Source organism: Stenella coeruleoalba, assembly GCF_951394435.1.
Source record: "Stenella coeruleoalba genome assembly, chromosome: 2".
Taxonomy (NCBI): domain Eukaryota; kingdom Metazoa; phylum Chordata; class Mammalia; order Artiodactyla; family Delphinidae; genus Stenella; species Stenella coeruleoalba.
The window spans coordinates 109,444,487-109,462,476 of NC_137147.1; the positions used below are offsets into that span (position 1 = coordinate 109,444,487).

Consider the following 17,990-nt stretch of genomic DNA (forward strand, 5'->3'; position numbering starts at 1 on the left):
TGGTGGGATGAATTGGGTGATTGGGATTGACATGTATACACTGATATGTATAAAATAGATAACTAATAAGAACCTGCTGTATAAAAAAAAAATAAAGTTCAAAAAAAAGATTAAAGAGAATGACAGAAACCAAAGTGAGATAAAAGGAGAATCAATAAATATATAACTAGAGTTCTCAAAAAAGGAAACTAAGCCAAAGGAATAGAACAAATCCTTCAAGTATAATCTATAAAGATAGAAGAACCCTTGATGGGACTTCCCTGGCAGTCCAGTGGTTAAAGCTCTGCACTTCCAATGCAGGGGGCACAGGTTCGATCTCTGGTCGGGGAACTAAGATCCCATGTACCCCGTGGTCAAAAAATTAAATACATTTAAAAAAAAAAAAGACAGAGGAACACTGTGTGCCAAGGAAAACTAACCCAGGGTGGTTACTAATGAGACAGGGGACAACAAGGTAAAAAGATCGAATCACTTATATGGGGGAAGAAAATCAACCAGTCTCAAATTTCTCTCCAGAAACATTCAATCCCTGCAGATCATACAGCAAGAGCTACAAGACATGCAAGCAAAGAAAACGGATGTGAAGGATTTTTCGTTCAACAAAACTGTCCTTCAAGCATAAAGTTTACAGGCCAACAGCTTTGAATATACACAAGTTCACAGAATACTGCTCCTATGACCCTTCTTGAGGAAACTATTGGGAGATGAATTTCGGTCAACCACGAGACAAAGGCAATGCTAGAGCAAAAGGACTGGGGCTGAACAGATACATTTAACTTTAGAACAACGTCTAAAACTACTGTGGCAATTAGAGGGAAAAAAGAGAATGTCAATGTTACACAGACATGTAGAAATGACATGCTAACCAAAATTGGGGTTGTGGGGAAGAAACTGGGATATAGCATATATTCATTAACTGCCTCATCTGTATACCTGGGCGTCCAAAGGTTATCATTTAAAACTGGCAAATCATGTAACTGAAGTATAAGAGTCTTTAACAGTACAAAAATAAACATTATTGTAGATAAGATTACTGACTGAAATGAGGGGAGTAAGGCAGGGAGCAACTATCTCTGTCAAATGTTAAAACATAAAATCTCAATACAGTAAGTCCCCTACATACGAACCTTCAAGTTACGAACTTTCAAAGACATGAACGTGCCCCTGGATGCCAGCTGTTGTACTCTACTACTGTACTTTTCAAGGTACTGTACTTTCAAACTAAAAATGTTTTATTTTTTGTGTTTGTTTGTTATGTATTATTTGTGTGAAAAGTATTATAAACCTGTTACAGTACAATACCACATAGCCGATTGTGTTAGTTGGGTACCTAGGCTAACTTTGTTGGACTTAATGAACAAACTGGACTTACGCACATGCTCTCGGAACAGAACTTGTTTGTATGTAGGGGACTTACTGTAATTAAAACATTAATAGACAATCAGACCAATGAAACAAAACCAAACCTCCAGAAATAGACTCAGTAGACATGTGAGTTCAGAATTTAATACATGTGAATTCAGAACTTAATTCAGGTGGCTCGTGAATAGACAGACCAGTGGAACAGAAAAAAGTCATCTCTATGACCATGGGAATTTAACATATGTTGAATATAAGGGTAGCCTCTCCAATCCATGGAGAAAAGACACCACATCCAAAAGACACCAGCATTCATGATGCTGGGAACAATCAGTTAAGTCAAATGGAAAAATTTCAGTTGGACCCATACTAGGACAGATCTCAAATAGATCAAAGATTTAAAGGGAAAAAAATTAGTACTGAACTATTAGACAAGAATATGAGAGAACTCCTTTATAATGTGGGAGCCTTTAGACATGATGCTTAATTTGTGTGATTACCTTCCTCTGCCACCTCACTGCAGAGGCCCATCTGAGCAGAATCCTGACCCAATAAGCCCCTCACTGTCTGCTGCTTAAGGACCAGTCCTATCCTCCTTTACGCAGACAAAGATTCAAGACTGTTATACTCCAGGGAAGGCCAAAGGAAGGTTGAGAGTTCTTTTAAGGTTGGTCTCTGATAACACAGAGGCACAGGAGCCTTTCTAAAGGACAGAAAAGAGCACCCTTCAGGCGATCTGACTTAACAGGGCCTCCAAATGGGAAAAAAAAATCACTGAGCTGGGAAGGATGAGGGATCCTGGTTCCTCCCAAGCTCCTCCTCAAGAAAAGGTGACACTGGTGAAATCAAGAGTATAGAGTACATTCAACTGTGGGCAATTCTCTTTTTTTGTGGGTGGTCAATTAAGAAAGTGAAAACTCAGAAGCTGATGTGGTCAGATAAAAGGGGAATATCATCAACATATTAATGGGTAGAGATGGGATGAGATGGTAGGAGCTGGGAATTTTCTTCAAAAAGGAACTTCACCAGTAGAAAGAGTGTTTGCTATTTCAAAATGAGCATATTTTGTGGATGAGACTGGATACAGGGAGGCAGGCTTCTGAGGAAGCAGGCTTGTGAGCAAGCGGTTGGACGGCCAGATCTCCAGTAGAGAAAACTCAGAGATGAGTCAGGCATTAAGGAAACAGGAAAGAAGGGGTCTTATTTGCTAAATGTTTTGATCTCCCCCGAAACTACTAGAGCAAATTCATAGAGACAGAAATCAGAATGGTGGTTGCCAGGGGTTGTGGGGAGAGAAGGGGAGTTAGTGTTTTTTTTTTTTAAATAGATTTTATTTAGTTATTTTTGGCTGCGTTGGGTCTTCGTTGCTGCGCGTGGGCTTTCTCTAGTTGCAGTGAGCAGGGGCTCTTTGTTGCGGTGCGTGGGCTTCTCATTGCGGTGGCTTCTTCTGTCGCGGAGCATGGGCTCTAGGCACGCGGGCCTCAACAGTTGTGGCATACGGGCTTAGCTGCGCTGCGGCATGTGGGATCTTCCTGGACCAGGAATTGAACCCGTGTCCCCTGCATTGGCAGGCAGATTCTTAACCACTGTGCCACCAGGAAAGCCCGGAGTTACTGTTAATGGGTATAGAGTCTCAGTTTGGGAAGAGGAAAAATTTCTGGAGATGGATGGTGGTGACGGCTGCACAACAATGTGAATGTACTTAATGCCACTGAACTATACACCTAGAAATGGTTAAAATGGTAATCTTATGTTATATATTTTACCACCATAACAAGAAAAAAGAATTTATGGCCCTTATATATCATTTTATGTACTCTTAGCAAATTTAAAATAGTTGATACCTTACTAGAAAAATTCTGGAATTAATTTTAAAAGATGAAGTTAATGCTCAAAAAGGCAGAGAATTCTTAGAAACACTGTTCAATTTCTGATGGCCTAACAGGCAAAAGAAGAGTATCTTGCTTTAATGGGTATTTCCCTGGTAATTTGTAAGGTTGAACATCTTTTCATATGGATATAATTTGTTTTTATTCATTTCTAAATTGCCGGACCATATCTTTTACCTTCTATTCTACTGGGTTGACAATTTCTTATGAATTGTAGATGCTCTTACAGAGCAAGATTTTGACTCTTATCTGCTACACTGCAGACTTTGTTACAGATATTTCCTCCCAGTCTGTGCATTTTCGTTGAACTTTGTTCATAGTATCTTATTTATTTTTGGCTGTGTTGGGTCTTCGTTGCTGCACACATGCTTTCTCTAGTTGCAGTGAGCAGGGGCTACTCTTCGTTGCGGTGTTCAAGCTTCTCATTGTGGTGGTTTCTCTTGTTGTGGAGCACTGGCTCTAGGCATGCGGGCTTCAGTAGTTGTAGCATGCGGTCTCAGTAGTTGTGGCTCACGGGCTCTAGAGCGCAGGCTCAGTAGTTGTGGCACACGGGCTTAGTTGCTCCGCAGCATGTGGGATCTTCCCGGACCAGGGCTTGAACCCGTGTCCCCTGCATTGGCAGGTGGATTCTTAACCACTGCGCTGCCAGGGAAGTGTCCACAGTATCTTTTTAACATAAAAGACTTTTTCTGCTTCCATGAGTTCAATTTAGCTTTGACGATTTCTGTCTTGTTTAAGATTAAGAAGTCCCACCCCACTGCAAGATTACAAAAATCCTCTCCTATAGCTGATTCCAGATCTTTTACAGTATAGATCTATAACTCATCTGGAATTGATTTCTGTGTAACTTGTGAAGTAGAGATCCAGTTTTAGTTTTTTCAAAGGGTCAGAACACTGTCCAAACACCATCCACTGAACGGTCCATCCACTGAATGATTCCTGAATTGCCATAGGGCCCTTATTGGTTACTAGACAATTGCAGCTCGGTCTAAATCAATGGATCTTGTATTTTCCTGCCCTTGACATGGGCTCTAGACTCACATGCACAGCACATTCCCATGGAATGCTTGTCCTTGAACTGGGCCACGTGTGTCCTCCTGCCTGGTCAGAGGCCTCTGCTTTCTCTCCCATGCTACAAAGCGTACCAGAATAAGTGTAAGGAAAATTGCTGTCAATATGGGGATAAGCCTGAATTTGCTGTAATTTATCTGTAACAATGACATAACTGGTCACAAACTTCGGTGCTTTAATGTGTGTTAAGCTCAGAATTCTTGTAAGGTCCTTCCCCCCTGATTGTGACATACCGCTGTGTCTCAACACCATGGTCAGAGCCACTGGTCTAAAATGCAGAAGTGGGTCTGTAATTCTGATACAGCTGATGCCCAAGTGGGGCTCTCCCTATCGGGGCACTGCCCTGGCAAGACTGGCGGGAACCTGATAGCGCCTGAGTGACTGAGACCGTTGTTCCCCCTGAACTCTGACTGCCTGAAAGACAAAGCGCTGGTCAAAACAGCAAGGAGATGTTATTGGTTTAAATGAATGATTGCCAAACAGTTACGGTTATATGTTAATGTTACATCTCTCTGAGAGTTCTGTATGGTATACACTTCAAATATTTAAGTGAACTGAAAGTGTTTTTGTCTTGAAACTGAGAATTGTGGCTTTAAAAAGACATATACCTTTACAACCCTGCACCGCTCTTCACTCCCCTTATTAACAAACATGAAAGTATTTGTTCATTTGCTGTCACCAAGGGAGCATTTTTGCTGGGCCAGCAAGCTCAAGATAGGTAAGCTGCTGCCTGTGCCCACCAAAAGCCAGATGTGATGCTGAGGATGGCTGGAGAGGTCAGCTGTGACTCTCAGCTCACCTGTTGGACAAGAGTAGGTTTGAAGTTGATAATCTCCATTCCTGACTAGTCTAGAGGAGTGCTTCTCGAACTTCACAGTGCATGTGAAATCACCTGGAGATCTTGGTGAATGCAGATTCTGCTTCAGTGGGGCTGGGCTGAGACTGAGGTATGCCCTTCTAGCAAGCTCCCAGGTGACACCTATGTTTTTGGTGCATGGACCACATTCTGAGTAACAAGGCTCTAGAGCAGTGGTTTTTAAACTTCACTGCATCTTAGAACCACCTGGGAAGCTTTCAAAACTCCCTTGCCTGGGCCACACCCCCATGCCAACTAAATCAGAAAATCAGAATCCCTGGAGTGGGTTCCAGGACCCCAATGAGAAGTCTGAGAACCATAGGCCTAGCACAGTGGTTCTCAAACTGGTGGCTGAATCAGGATCACCTGGAGGGCTTGTTAAACCCACGTGCTGGACACCGCCCCCAGAGTTTCCGGTTCAGTAGGTCTGAAGGGAGGCCCGGGGATTTCATTTTTAACACACTTCCAGATGATGCTGATGGCACAGGGACCCCACACTAATGGTCAGAGGATTTATATGTCACGAATCTATCAATTTTGAGCCCCATAATTTCCCCTTTGCTCCCCTCTGATGGCAGCAGTTTCTTTTTCGGGTGGTGGGGCTTCTATGAGATAAAATGAATCTGTTAGGGACTTCCCTGGCGGTCCAGTGGTTAAGACTCCGAGCTTCCACTGCAGGGGGCTTGGGTTCGATCCCTGGTCGGGTAACTAAGATCCTGCAAGCCGTGCTATTCAGCCAAAAAAAAAAAAAAAAAAAAAGAATCTGTTAGGAGAGGAGCATTTCCCCTTTCAGCCTGATGCTGCAACCACACTGGTCTGGGGTTATCTTGGGGAGGCTGCTGCGGCATGAGTCCACTGGTCTCCGGGCTCTAAAGGTATTTTTCCGCTTACTTCATACAGAAAGTGAGATGAGGGTGGGTAGAGCAATTAGAGAACAGTTCAAGGACAAGCTGTCTCAACTCTAGTGACTATACTTTCTGAACCGAAAATGAGGCCATACAATTTGAGAAACGACTTCTGGCCCCAGGGCCCAGGCCTCTTACAGACCGATGTGAGACATTCTGAGAGGTATGGTTTGGCTGCCAGCTATTGGAATTTGAGACATTTTGATGCTTTACAAGGACAAATACTCAAGATTGCCCTGGAAAATTGGGGTTCTCATTCTCCAAGTCACCAGAAAAAAAAGGAAGTGTATTGGGTTTTACATCAGTAATTTGTAACCAGAAACACAGGTAACTAGTGCTTTTCATAAATGGTCTTTCAACAGGCCTGTGAAACAGGCTAAAAACACAGCTGCCAGGCGTGAACCATGTGGGCCAATCTCATCTAAAAAGAAAGAGCACAGGACTTCCCTGGTGGTGCAGTGGTTAAGAATCTGCCTGCCAACGCAGGGGACATGGGTTCGAGCCCTGGTCCGGGAAGATCCCACATGCCACGGAGCAACTAAGCCCGTGTGCCACAACTACTGAGCCTGCGCTCTAGAGCCGGCAAGCCACACCTACTGAAGCCTGCGCGCCTAGAGCTCATGCACCGCAACGAAGAGTAGCCCCTGCTCGCCGCAACTAGGGAAACTCCATACACAGCAACGAAGAACCAACACAGCCAAAAACAAATAAATAAATTTATTTTTTAAAAAATAAAAAGAAAGAGCACATCACTGGATGGATGGTCTCCACAGGACCAGTGATGCCCTACTGCGGCTTCCACGTCCAGCCCACAACAGTTTCATTTTCTTTGGCATTTGTGCGCTGGTGGCCACATCCAAGACCAGCTCCCTGGTGCAAGAGACCTCCAGGCAACTGTCCTCCCTGGGGTGTGGATTCACCATACCTTAGGTTTCCAAATCCAAAGCTTGTCCCTTCAAGTAAATGCTGCCAGTCCCATGGACTACTCCTACCAGTTTGGCTGGATAACAACAGGTGAAAAAGGCCACCTACTGGTTTATTCTCAGGCCATGAAGGGAGATATCCTGGAGCCTGTGGAATCTGAGAAACGGCAATAGTACCCACCTCCATACTCAGAAACATGTTCTCTATGTTTATAAACATCTTGGTTAACAGCATAAATATGATAATATTCACTGAGTTTGCTGAATATAAACAAAGGATTAATACAGAGCTTCCAAGAATGAAAACCTAAGAGTAGGTGCTCTCTTGCTGGACTAAGCTGCTTGACTTGCCTACCAGCCTAAGAATTCTCCCAGGTCTAAGCTGCAGTCCTACCTAGTCTCCCTTTCTAGATTTGGAAATATACCTGGCTACATTCTGCCAACTTTGGGCTTGACCTTTTTTTTTTTTTTTAAGATATTTTTGATATGGACCATTTTTAAAGTCTTTGAATTTGTTACAGTATCGCTCCTGTTTTATGTTTTGGTTTTTTGGCCACGAGGCATGTGGGATCTTAGCTCCCCAACCAGGGACTGAACCTGCACCCCCTGCATTGGAAGGCGAAGTCCCAACCACTGGACCGCCAGGGAAGTCCCGACCCCATTTTGTTTTAAAACAAACCTTAGCTTGGCTTTCTCAAGGAGAGGCAGATAAGCCTGGAAGGAAGCAGCTATCTGCCTCCTTCATGGACCCAGCAGGTGAGCTTCTCCACACCTGCAGGGAGGCTCGAAGGATTCATTTCCTCATCCCGACAATACTTACTGGGTCCCCACTATGTATAGGGCACTGTGCTGGGTACTGTGAGAGCTTAAAAAAAAAAAAAAGAAAAAGGTTAAGAAAAAGATAGGTTCCTTGACTTTGGGGATTTTATAGGTTCCTAGAAGAAATAAGATGAGTATTCATACAAATAGAAAACAAGACAGAATACGATACAAAGCCAAAAGAGGAGGAGAATCCAAATGTTCTGGGGGAGATGACTTCTAGCAGAGGTGATCAGAGATGCTCTCAGGCGGGTGGAACTGGGGACAGGAAACAGGGGCCGGAAGGACAGCTTTATGGAGCAGGTCTCCAAAGGTGTGCACTCAAAGGAAGACCAGGATTTTATCACACAGGGATGGACAAGGCCACTCCAAGTCAAAACTCAGGAGCACAGGTGAATGCCAGCAAATACAGATTATGTTCAAGAAACAGCAAGATCTGGTCTGAATGAAGCAAGAGCTGTGGCAAGGGGATCAGAGGAGGACCAGCCATGGGCACCTGGGCCAGGTCACACAGGGCCACGGGCTGCGAGCAGGACAAAGAGGTCATGGTTGATTTGGAGACACTGGGGAACTCAAGAAGATTTTTAAGCAGGAGAGTGCCCGATCACTCAGGTAGGAGTGGAGCAATGCAGGGGAAAGAGGCTGAAGGCAGGTCCCCTTTGGAGGCTGCTGCGAGAGTTCAGGTGAAATACCAAGAGCCTGAAATAGGGCTGGGTATGGGGATCAAAATGCCCTTGGGAAACACAAAGAGAGATGAGCTTTACCACTTAAACTATTAATATAGGTCCAATCTCAACTGGAATTTTAAGATATTTTAACTGTGAACACCTAGAGGTGCCTGCTAGTCAAATATTAAACAACCACTGTCTAACCAGGCCTTGAAAATGTGCTGGGTAAATGTGACCAAAGGTCCCGAGCTAGACAAACAGACTAGAGATCAAGTGGTCTTATGTTGAGTAAATGTTTGAGAAGGGATGGAGATCACTGAAGAGGTTCCTCTGAGTAATCATAAGGCAGGTCAGGAGCATGTGTTAGACAAATGAAAACCAACAAAGACGATCTCAATGGCAGAAATGAGAGCACTGACAAGCCCACTCAGTCTGGGACATTCCCCATCCGGGATGTTCCGTGAAAGATGAAAGGCACAAAGCCCCTCCAGCAAGCCAGGTGGGGAGGGCTGTCACAGTGGGAGCCTGTCATTGCCTCAGAGACACCTGATGAGACTTGACGCCCTGCTTTGTGACTTCCCCAACTGAACAGTAACCCCAGAGGTGTCTCCTCAGCCTTCCACCCCTCTGGCCTCTCTTTAGCATCTCACTGAAGAGCCTGAGGTTCATCACAAATTCGTTACATAGTAAACAGGTTTTTAAACAGGATGAGAGGCTTTTGCTTTTTTACGTAGGAAGAGTAAAATTAAAAGCTATTTTTCAGGTCCAAAGAAAATCAGGTATTTTGCTTCAAATAAAACCTGGGATCTACCAAACACACGTGGAAGCAAACAGACTGGAGTTTGAATGCTGGCTCCATCACTAACCAGCTGTGTGACCTCAAGGAAGAGCTTGACCTTGCTGAACTTCCATTTCCTCATCTGTAAAATGACAGTTCCACCCACCTCACGGGATTATCAGCAAGATGGACATGTGAGGTGCTCAGTGAAGGCCTGGGCTCACAGGTGGCTCTCCATGACCACCCTTTTCTCCAAAGGACAGCTTTATACTCACATCTCCCAAGTCCCTGGGCATTGTTACAACTCTGTCCCCAAACCACCTTCCCTTTCCAGCCTTCTGAATCCTCTAGACTAGATGCCTCTGAGTTAGTCACCTTTGTCTTACTCCTCATCTGCAGCCCCTCTTTCCAACATCCCACCGGCAACTATGACTTTGCATCAGATGTGACGAAATGCTTAAGAACATTAGCCACGTCCTCAGACCCCTGAGCTGGCATCCTGGTTCAGCCTCGTACTAGCTGCGCGACCTTGAGGGAGTCACTTATCTTCCCCAGTGATGATAATTCCGCTTGTCTCCAAGCTGCAGCACAGCTTCCTGCACCCAGGAGTCGTCTTCCAGGATCATGGCGGCGACCTCCTCCTCCTGGTCATCTTCCTCTTGAGGGACCTGGACTAAGGGGCTCAGGGGAGTGGTTCCTCTCAGCACCTCCGAGGCCATCATCCACGTTCTTGGGGGAAGCACTCAGGCTTCTAACCTTGACCTTCAGTCTTCTCCAGCCAGGCTCTCTGAGAGTTTACGTGAGTTTTGCATATCAGATGCTAGGCACGCTGGCTGGCCCACAAAAAGGATCCATCAGTGCTGGCTAGGGTTACTATTAGTTCTTTCTCACATGCGTCCAGTCTCCTCCTCTTCCCCTGCAGTCCCCACCTTGGACCCACCCCTATCACTGCCCATCCAGCATCCAGACGGCTTCCTGGCTGCTCTCCTCACTCTGGCCTCTCGCTCCTGTAATCAAACCTGCATCCTGTTGCTAAGTTCAGCTTCCTCCCATGCCCCTGGGGCCCTAGTTTAGAATTTGCTGAGGCCAAAGACATTTGGTCTAAGCCTCACCCACCCTTCCCCCAGACCCTATTTCCTACCCCTTCCTAAAAACACACTTTCCACTCCAATCAGCCAGCCTTCCTTATATGGTCATCCCACCGATCCCACACCGGTCCACCCTTCTGAGCCTCAGCTCCACTGGGATGCCACACCCTCCCCCTGCCCTGCGCCTTTCCAAACCCCCCTCCAGCTCAACTCCTGCTCAAGTGCCACATCCTCTGTGAAGCCTTCTCTGACCTCTCCTCTCCTCTCCCCACTCCGTTCCCTGAACATTCCCACAGAGGCAGCCATTGGTTCCTGGGGGTCCTGAAACAGTCCTAGGGGCACAGGTAGATCTGAAGTAAATATCTGGTAAGCAAGGCAGCCCAGTTTACAACTGAAGACCAGAATGGAGGCAGAGTGGTTGAACGGCGTGCATGGGTCCCACAACGTATTAATAACACAAGAGACAAATATATTAACTGTTGCAAAAAGCTCAGGTTTGGAATTACTCTTTTAAGAGCCTGGGATGACTTTATACCACAGATAAGTCCCTAGTTATTAGCTGGTCATTCACCTTGATTTCACAAAAATAATCACTTTTTTAAAACAGGATTTGGTTTTTCTAATTGCTGGAACTTAAATATTTGGAAGTTTATTGCACAACTGGGTGAAAGTGCCAAGGGGTGGTTTATGGGGGTCTTCAGCCCCTCACCCCATAACCTCCATCAGCTTCCCAACCGCTCCAACTACACACAAAAAAACTGTGCTAACTACGTAAATCTGGCTCTGAGAATAGTCCTCTAAGCCCCTCTTATACCGAAATTCTGGAACTGTCACTGCACACAACCAGGGCATTTTGGGGTGACAATGTGCTGATCACCTGCAGACAGAGTAGAGGGATGGGGCTGACCCGAACTCAGTCCTGGATACCACCTTCTCCTCCTCTGCAAACACCACACTCTTCCATCTCAGAGGGCTGCTCCCACCCTCTCCCTACGAGGTTCTGCATCTCACCACTGTCCCGAAGGGTCTGGGTCAAATCTTCCACCAGGGCCACCGCCTCCTCGCTGCTCTCGGGCCGATGCTCTTGCAGCCAGGCCTGAATTTCCCTTGGCAGCACGGTCAGCATTTGCTCCTTGGTGTGCACCTCTGGCCTCAGCCAGCGCCGGCAGAGCTCTCGAAGACGGCCAAGGGCACCCTGTGGCCCTCCGGCCACCTCCTCATGGGGGCTGCCCTTGCCGGCGCTCTGGGGAAAGGGCTCCGACTCAGGGCCATCCTCCTGCAGCACAGCTTCCTGCACCCAGGAGTCGTCTTCCAGGATCATGGTGGCGACCTCCTCCTCCTGGTCATCTTCCTCTTGAGGGACACGGACTAAGGGGCTCAGGGGAGTGGTTACTCTCGGCACCTCCGAGGCCATGATCCACGTTCTGGGGGTATCACTCAGGCTTCTAACCTTGACCTTCAGTCTTCTCCAGCCAGGCTCTCTGAGAAGACAGCACCCTCCTCAAATTTCAACAAGGAGTCTGGCTAAGAATGAGAAAGAGAACTAGAATCAATAAGTAAACTGTCCTAAAACAATCTAACTCACAGCAGCCCAGGTCAGGCCACCAAATGATTCTTACATCCGCAAATCAACAGAAGTTTCCTGTCCCTCTTAAAGGAAAAATGGCTTATTCCTGAAAACATCTCTATGGCAAGAGAAGTTAAGAAGAATCACAAGCACGAAAAATAGAGTATTTTTCTTTCCAAAAGACCAAAGCATGAGTAACAGAAATTCAAAGTCCTCGCAAGAACCCAGGACTGAGTTATCCTGCCCTAAGTCAGTTCAGACTTGCTGCAGAGTGACCTTGACCTAACATACAACTCAATCACACAACCTCACTGACCACCTAATAAGTAGAGATAATAACACCTATCCTTCTTATCTGAAGGGGACCTCTCAAGGATTTGCAAAGGATCAGATGTCAAGACACTTTGACGCTCACTGGAAGGAAGGAAATACCTCAACTGCATTATTACCATATTCTAAAATATGAAGTTTTAAAATGTTTGTACTCTTAGATCCAGCCTTGGCCCCTCAGGAATTTATTTTTTAAAATAACCATCTTTGTAAAGAGAAATTTATTTGCAAGGACACACAACTATAACATTGTTTCTAATTGCAAAAAGAAAACTTGACACCTTAAAATTCCAGCAGCAGGAGAATGGTTAATTATGGCACATTCATACAGTAAAATATATTAAAAACTATGCTAATGTGGGACTTCCCTGGTTGAGAATCCTCCTGCCAATGCAGGAGACACGGGTTCGAGCCGTGGTCCGGGAAGAGCCCACATGCCACGGAGCAACTAAGCCCGTGCGCCACAGCTACTGAGCCTGCGGTCTAGAGCCTGAGAGCCACAACTACTGAGCCCGTGTGCCACAACTACTTAAGCCCGCGCGCCTAGAGCCCATGCTCCCCAACAAGAGATGCCACCGCAAAGAGAAGCCCGCTCACTGCAACGAAAAGTAGCCCCCGCTCGCAGCAACTGGAGAAAGCCCGCGCACAGCAACAAAGACCCAACGCAGCCGAAAATAAATAAACAAATAAATAAAATTAAATAAACTGTGCTAATGTAATAATGGCTACCTTTTGAGGGACCGTTACTGAGAAGGGGCTCAGTGGAGCTGGAAATGTTCTATATCTTGATTTAACAATGGTTGCATAAGAGCATACATATGAAATTTAAGATTTGTGCACTCTGCTCTATGTATTTTTTAAAATTTTAAAATTATGCTGAGAATAATTATTAATCATTAATTATTTAAAATAATCCTCATAATATGAAAATTAATGGATAAAAACAAAACCAGCAAGGCAAAAAAACCATAGACACAGTATGACCCCAATTCCTTTTAAAAATGAACACATACACAAGGAAAAGAAAAAACCTGGACAGAAATTCTACAAAATGTTGAGCAATGAAATGACAAATTATTTAAAATAAAGACTAAAAGGCAATGAAAAGTTATTTTTAAAAATCGTCACTACATCGTAGACTCAGATAACCCCCCCACACACAAAAAAAAATAGGGAAGGAAAAACTTTTTAAAAAAAGAACAAAAAAGAAAAGCTAGTGGAAACACCGAAGCTCTCAATATGTATTCACCAAATGGCTCAAAGAAACACAGGTATAACACAACTCTTAACTGGGAGCCCGGGAAAACCGTTCCTAATCAGTTAACTTGCTGTCTCACCTGGGGCAAGCCACGCCCCCTCTGAAGCTCAGTTTCCCCATCTGTAAAATGAGCTGCTCGGGATGTCGTCCACTGTGCCTTCCAGTCTAAACTCTGCGCCCCTGGTTGGATGTACACGGAGCTCACCGCTAGGGAGAAAAGTCCATGTCCGGTCGCTGAGCCAACCGGGCGCCTAAACCGGGGTAGCGGGGGCCCGCGGGACGGGGACAGAGCCCCCGACGCCCCTCCCCCAACAGGGCTGCCCGCACTGGCTCCAGGCCCGTTATCTCCTTGCCTCGGGCTGCTCTCCCGGCCCGCGCGGCTCCAGCTCTGGCTCTCCGGGCTCACCTCTCCAGAGACCAGATGCCAATCCCGCTGTCGTTCCGCGCGCAAAAGCGCCCCCGGGCACTGCCCGGCACCTCCGGAGTCAAGGTGGCTCAAGCCCGAGGGGCACCGAGAACAATGGACGGGAGAGGCCCGCCCTCCGCCGCGCTCATTGGCCACCGAGAACTGCACCTGGAAACTCTGCTTTGCTATTGGCGGATACGGACCCAGCCGGGCGGAGGGAGGGAGCCTGGGCCAAAGGCATTGTGGGAGGTGTAGTCCATCGAGCAGACTCCGACCGCGGGACACGGAGCAGAGTTTGGGATTGATACCCTGTGCAGTGCGGTAGGGCCAGAGGAAGGAAAATCTGCCGACTGGCAGTCAGGACCCCAGTGTGGGCCAGAGCTGTGACCTGGGATGGGTCATTTCACTTCTTTAAGTCCTCCATATAGTTCTCTATGAAAAGGGAAAGTTGAATGGACGCTCCCTTTCAGCCGTGAACTGTGAGGCAAGTAATTTTGTCAGGCCCCTCGACGGCCGAAAGTAGTCCTTGAGCAGGAAAGGAATCCGCTCGGGAGAAGTCCCTTCCCGCCGAGCTCGGCGCCCCTCCCACAGCTTGCAGATCCACACTTGCACCTGGCTTTTGCACACCCCTTTGTTTTCACACGTGGTGTTTCAGGGTCTGGAGGAAAGCCCTGTCCCGCCTCTTCTGCAGCAGAACTCCCATTCTTTCGTGTATCTCCTCTTGCATGGAACCCGCCCCATCATCACCTCCCTCGCAGGGACACCGCCCCTAGCACACATGCTCGAAGTCTCCATTTTAGTATCAATACTTACCCAGTGTTACTTATTGTCAGTGTCAGCACAGGGAGGTGAGAGTGGGAAATTGGCTTCTACTGTGGGGTTCCCACGGTTGGCGCTTTTAAAGAAATGGCTGTCCCATGACAGCAGGTGAGTAACTGCCTGGAAAGCCAAGGGAGAAATATAAGAAAAGAGAGAAAGATACTTTTAACGGCCTGTGATAGAACAGTGGTGTATTTTTGTACAGAGCAATTACTGGGGGCATGCACAATTAAATGACTACATTTGTTTTAATTTTCATTTAAATTTCATTTTCATGAAAATTTCATTTCATGAATGTTTGAGACATGTTTCATGATTATTGGTGATTTTAATCTCATTTTCTATGAACTGACTGTTCCTATCTCCTTCCCTTTTTTTAAATTGCATTTACTCGTAAAAGCTCTTAGTATATTAAGAAAATGATTCCTTTGTTTGTCATAGAAGTTGCTGCTAGTTTTCTCTCTTTGCTGTTCGCTTTTTGCTGTTTTTTTTAATATAGAAATTTGACATGTTTATGGCATCAGATTTGTCAGTCTTGTCTCTTTATAGCTTCTGAGTTTTGTGTCACTCTTAGAAAGTTCTGTCCACCACTCTAAAGATTATTTGAATTTTACCCATTTTTCAGTAATTAACCTCTTTAAGCATAAAAATGCAAAGTGAGGTTCAGCTGTTGAATGCTACATCCCTGGTAGGGTAGCATCTTAATTTATTAGCCCAAAGTGACCACATGCAGACAGCCCGACCTCCAGGCTGGCCTAAGAAGTCTGCACTGAGTGCCCGGATGCAGAATTTCCAGCCACCACCTCTCCAGTGGTCAGCATTCCTAGAAAGCAAGATCTCCAAAATGATTGAGGATGATAATTCTTGGACATGATCTTATATTAACAAAGTTTGTTTCTCCACTTTTTCATCCTCATGAGGAATGGAAATTTACACAAAAGGGAAAATATTTGTTTGCTTGGGGTGGGGGGTTAGAGGGTGGGATACAGCTGAAACTTCCCAGCAGCCTAAGGGTTCATTTTTCTCTGCTTCTATCCCAAGCCAACTCATGACCACAAGAAACTGGCACCATCTTGTCACAGGAGAATCCTGGACCCAGCCATCTCTGTCCTGTGCCTGATTCTCTGAGAAGTTGGTCCTGGCCAGTGTGAACTTCCCTACATTTAGATAGAGAGCAAGTCACATTTAAGACCAAATTCCTGGCATAATGGTTCTGGTACCCAAGCCAGTGCCCTAAGACCAGCCTGGGGCAGCAAGCAAGCCCGGAAACAGCCCAGTTCAGTGAGTAGGGTTGGTCCTCCAAGTGATTCCTTTCTCCATCCACCAAACCACAAGGATGACAGAGGCTCCGTTCTACTAGTGAGCACTCTTGACTAAAAGCTTCAAAGGACAGCTCTGGCTAACTTAAAAGGGACTTATTGAAAGAATATCAGGGAACTTACAGAGTAAATGGGACGTAAAGTATCAGGCTTGAAAATAGTTAGGGGCCAAGAAAAGGAGAGTAAGGCCCCCAAAACCACAGCAACAACCTCTTAGCACAAACAGCCCAGTCTGCCCACCCCATGAGCCCTAGTGATGCTACAGCCATCTCTGTTTGCCTGCCTTCTTCTCAAGGTTCCAGACCAGGGAAAGAGTATTTGGTTGGTTGAGTCTAAGTCACATGCTCACTCCCTGGACCCACCAGGGGAGAGAGGATTGGGTCTGGCTCCTAGATTTCCTTACTGTTACTCCCACACAAAGGTGAGTTCTCCAATCTGGAGATTGAAGGCCTCTAGGAAAAACTGTACAGGCAGAAACTACATGTGTCACTACTTGTCTTTAGATGTTGAGCGAGAAGGAAACTCACCCCAAGGAATGCTCGGCCTAAGGCCTTTTGGGAGCTCCCAGCTCATCTCAAGTTGATGGAGGTGAAAAAGATGGGGATGGGCAGATCCTGCTTTCTGTAACACCTAGTTAAAATCAGGGCCAGTGGGGACTTCCCTGGTGGCGCAGCGGTTAAGAATCAGCCTGCCATTGCAAGGGACACGGGTTCGATCCCTGGTCCGGGAAGATCCCACATGCCGCCGAGCAACTAAGCCCATGCGCCACAATGGCTCAGCCTACGCTCTAGAGCCCGGGAGCCACAACTACTGAAGCCCGCGTGCCTAGAGCCCGTGCTCCGCAACAAAGAGAAGCCACTGCAGTGAGAAGCCCGTGCACCACAACAGAGTAGCCCACGCCTACTGCAACTAGAGAAAACCCACCGCAACTAGAGAAAGCCCACACAGTAACGAAGACCCAATGCAACCAAAGATAAATAAATAAATAAATTTATAATAATAATAAAAAAAGCAGGGCCAATGACACCTGAGCAGATGAGGCAGAGGGGCCTTTGGGCCTTGAGGATGCAGGAAGTAACTCCCCCTACCCAAGACCCCCATCATTGCTTAATCTGTCCTCTGTGACAGAGTAAGAAGGGAGACTGCTCTGGTTGTGCGAAAGGTGTGTCTCATTTTTGCTAGTTGTCTCATTGTTACTTAGTGGCCACAGAGCCCGGCCACTGAGTGTGATTGGGAAAAGATCATTTAAAGGAACAATGTTGTAGGATGCTGTAAGACCAGCCTAAAGAAAAAGAAAGGACTAAAGAGGGGCTCCATCGTAGGAATGCCCAGACAGGAAGAGAAACTAGAGAAGGGGATCAGGGAAATGTTTATTTTAAAGAGAGAAAGGTGAAATTCGGTCCAAGGAAGTGTTACTGAACAATTGTGAAATTAAGTATCACATGACACATACCTGTGTAAAAAGAAGAGCTAGAGCAGGATTTTTTCTTTTTTAGAATGGAATTTTTTTACCCCCAAGACCAGTATCTTTTCCTGTTTTTTATGAATGGTTTGTATTTAGTGTGGCAGAGGGAGGCCCTCTGGACCTTGTGTTGCCCCTCGGCGGATGCCGACTTTTCTCTTTCTCAGCTGTCTTGTGCTGGCCTGGGCTCCTCTAGCCCGCTGGTGCCAAGAAGGAAAATGGATTTACAACCTCCGGCCCGTTCCCATGCCCTATTCTGAACTGCTCTATTCAAGGATATTTCTGGGGAGACACAAGTGTGCTCTGGGCTGGACATAATGACTCGGGAGGTGGCCTCAGTGTGGGGTGGTGCTTGCCAGGACACAGAGGCCCGGGTGGCATCAGGGGTGGCTTGAGAGGTGTTTTAGAGGAAATCTAGCTCCGTAATCTTCAGTGTCCCCCAAGCTATTACAAGTAAAGACTAATTACAAAAA

General features: G+C 46.2%; 1 protein-coding gene across 11 annotated transcripts in view; it reads right to left on the reverse strand.

The window, feature by feature from the left end:
• Positions 1–14,025, reverse strand: part of ZSCAN2 (zinc finger and SCAN domain containing 2) — a 37,102-nt gene extending 23,077 nt beyond the window's left edge. For 9 of the 11 annotated variants that reach the window (XR_013827287.1, XR_013827288.1, XR_013827289.1 and 6 more), the window contains exons 1-2: positions 13,918–14,025; positions 11,368–11,880 (exon numbers count right to left, since the gene is read on the reverse strand). Coding sequence is in view for 1 of the 11 variants with exons in the window: in XM_079914533.1 (XP_079770659.1) it covers positions 11,368–11,770 (403 nt within the window). In the remaining 10 variants the exon portion in view is untranslated. Of the gene's footprint in view, positions 1–11,367; positions 11,881–13,590 lie in introns of all 11 variants that reach the window. The other 2 variants (XR_013827296.1, XR_013827295.1) reach the window with 2 other exon arrangements.
• Positions 14,026–17,990: the final 3,965 nt, after the last annotated feature.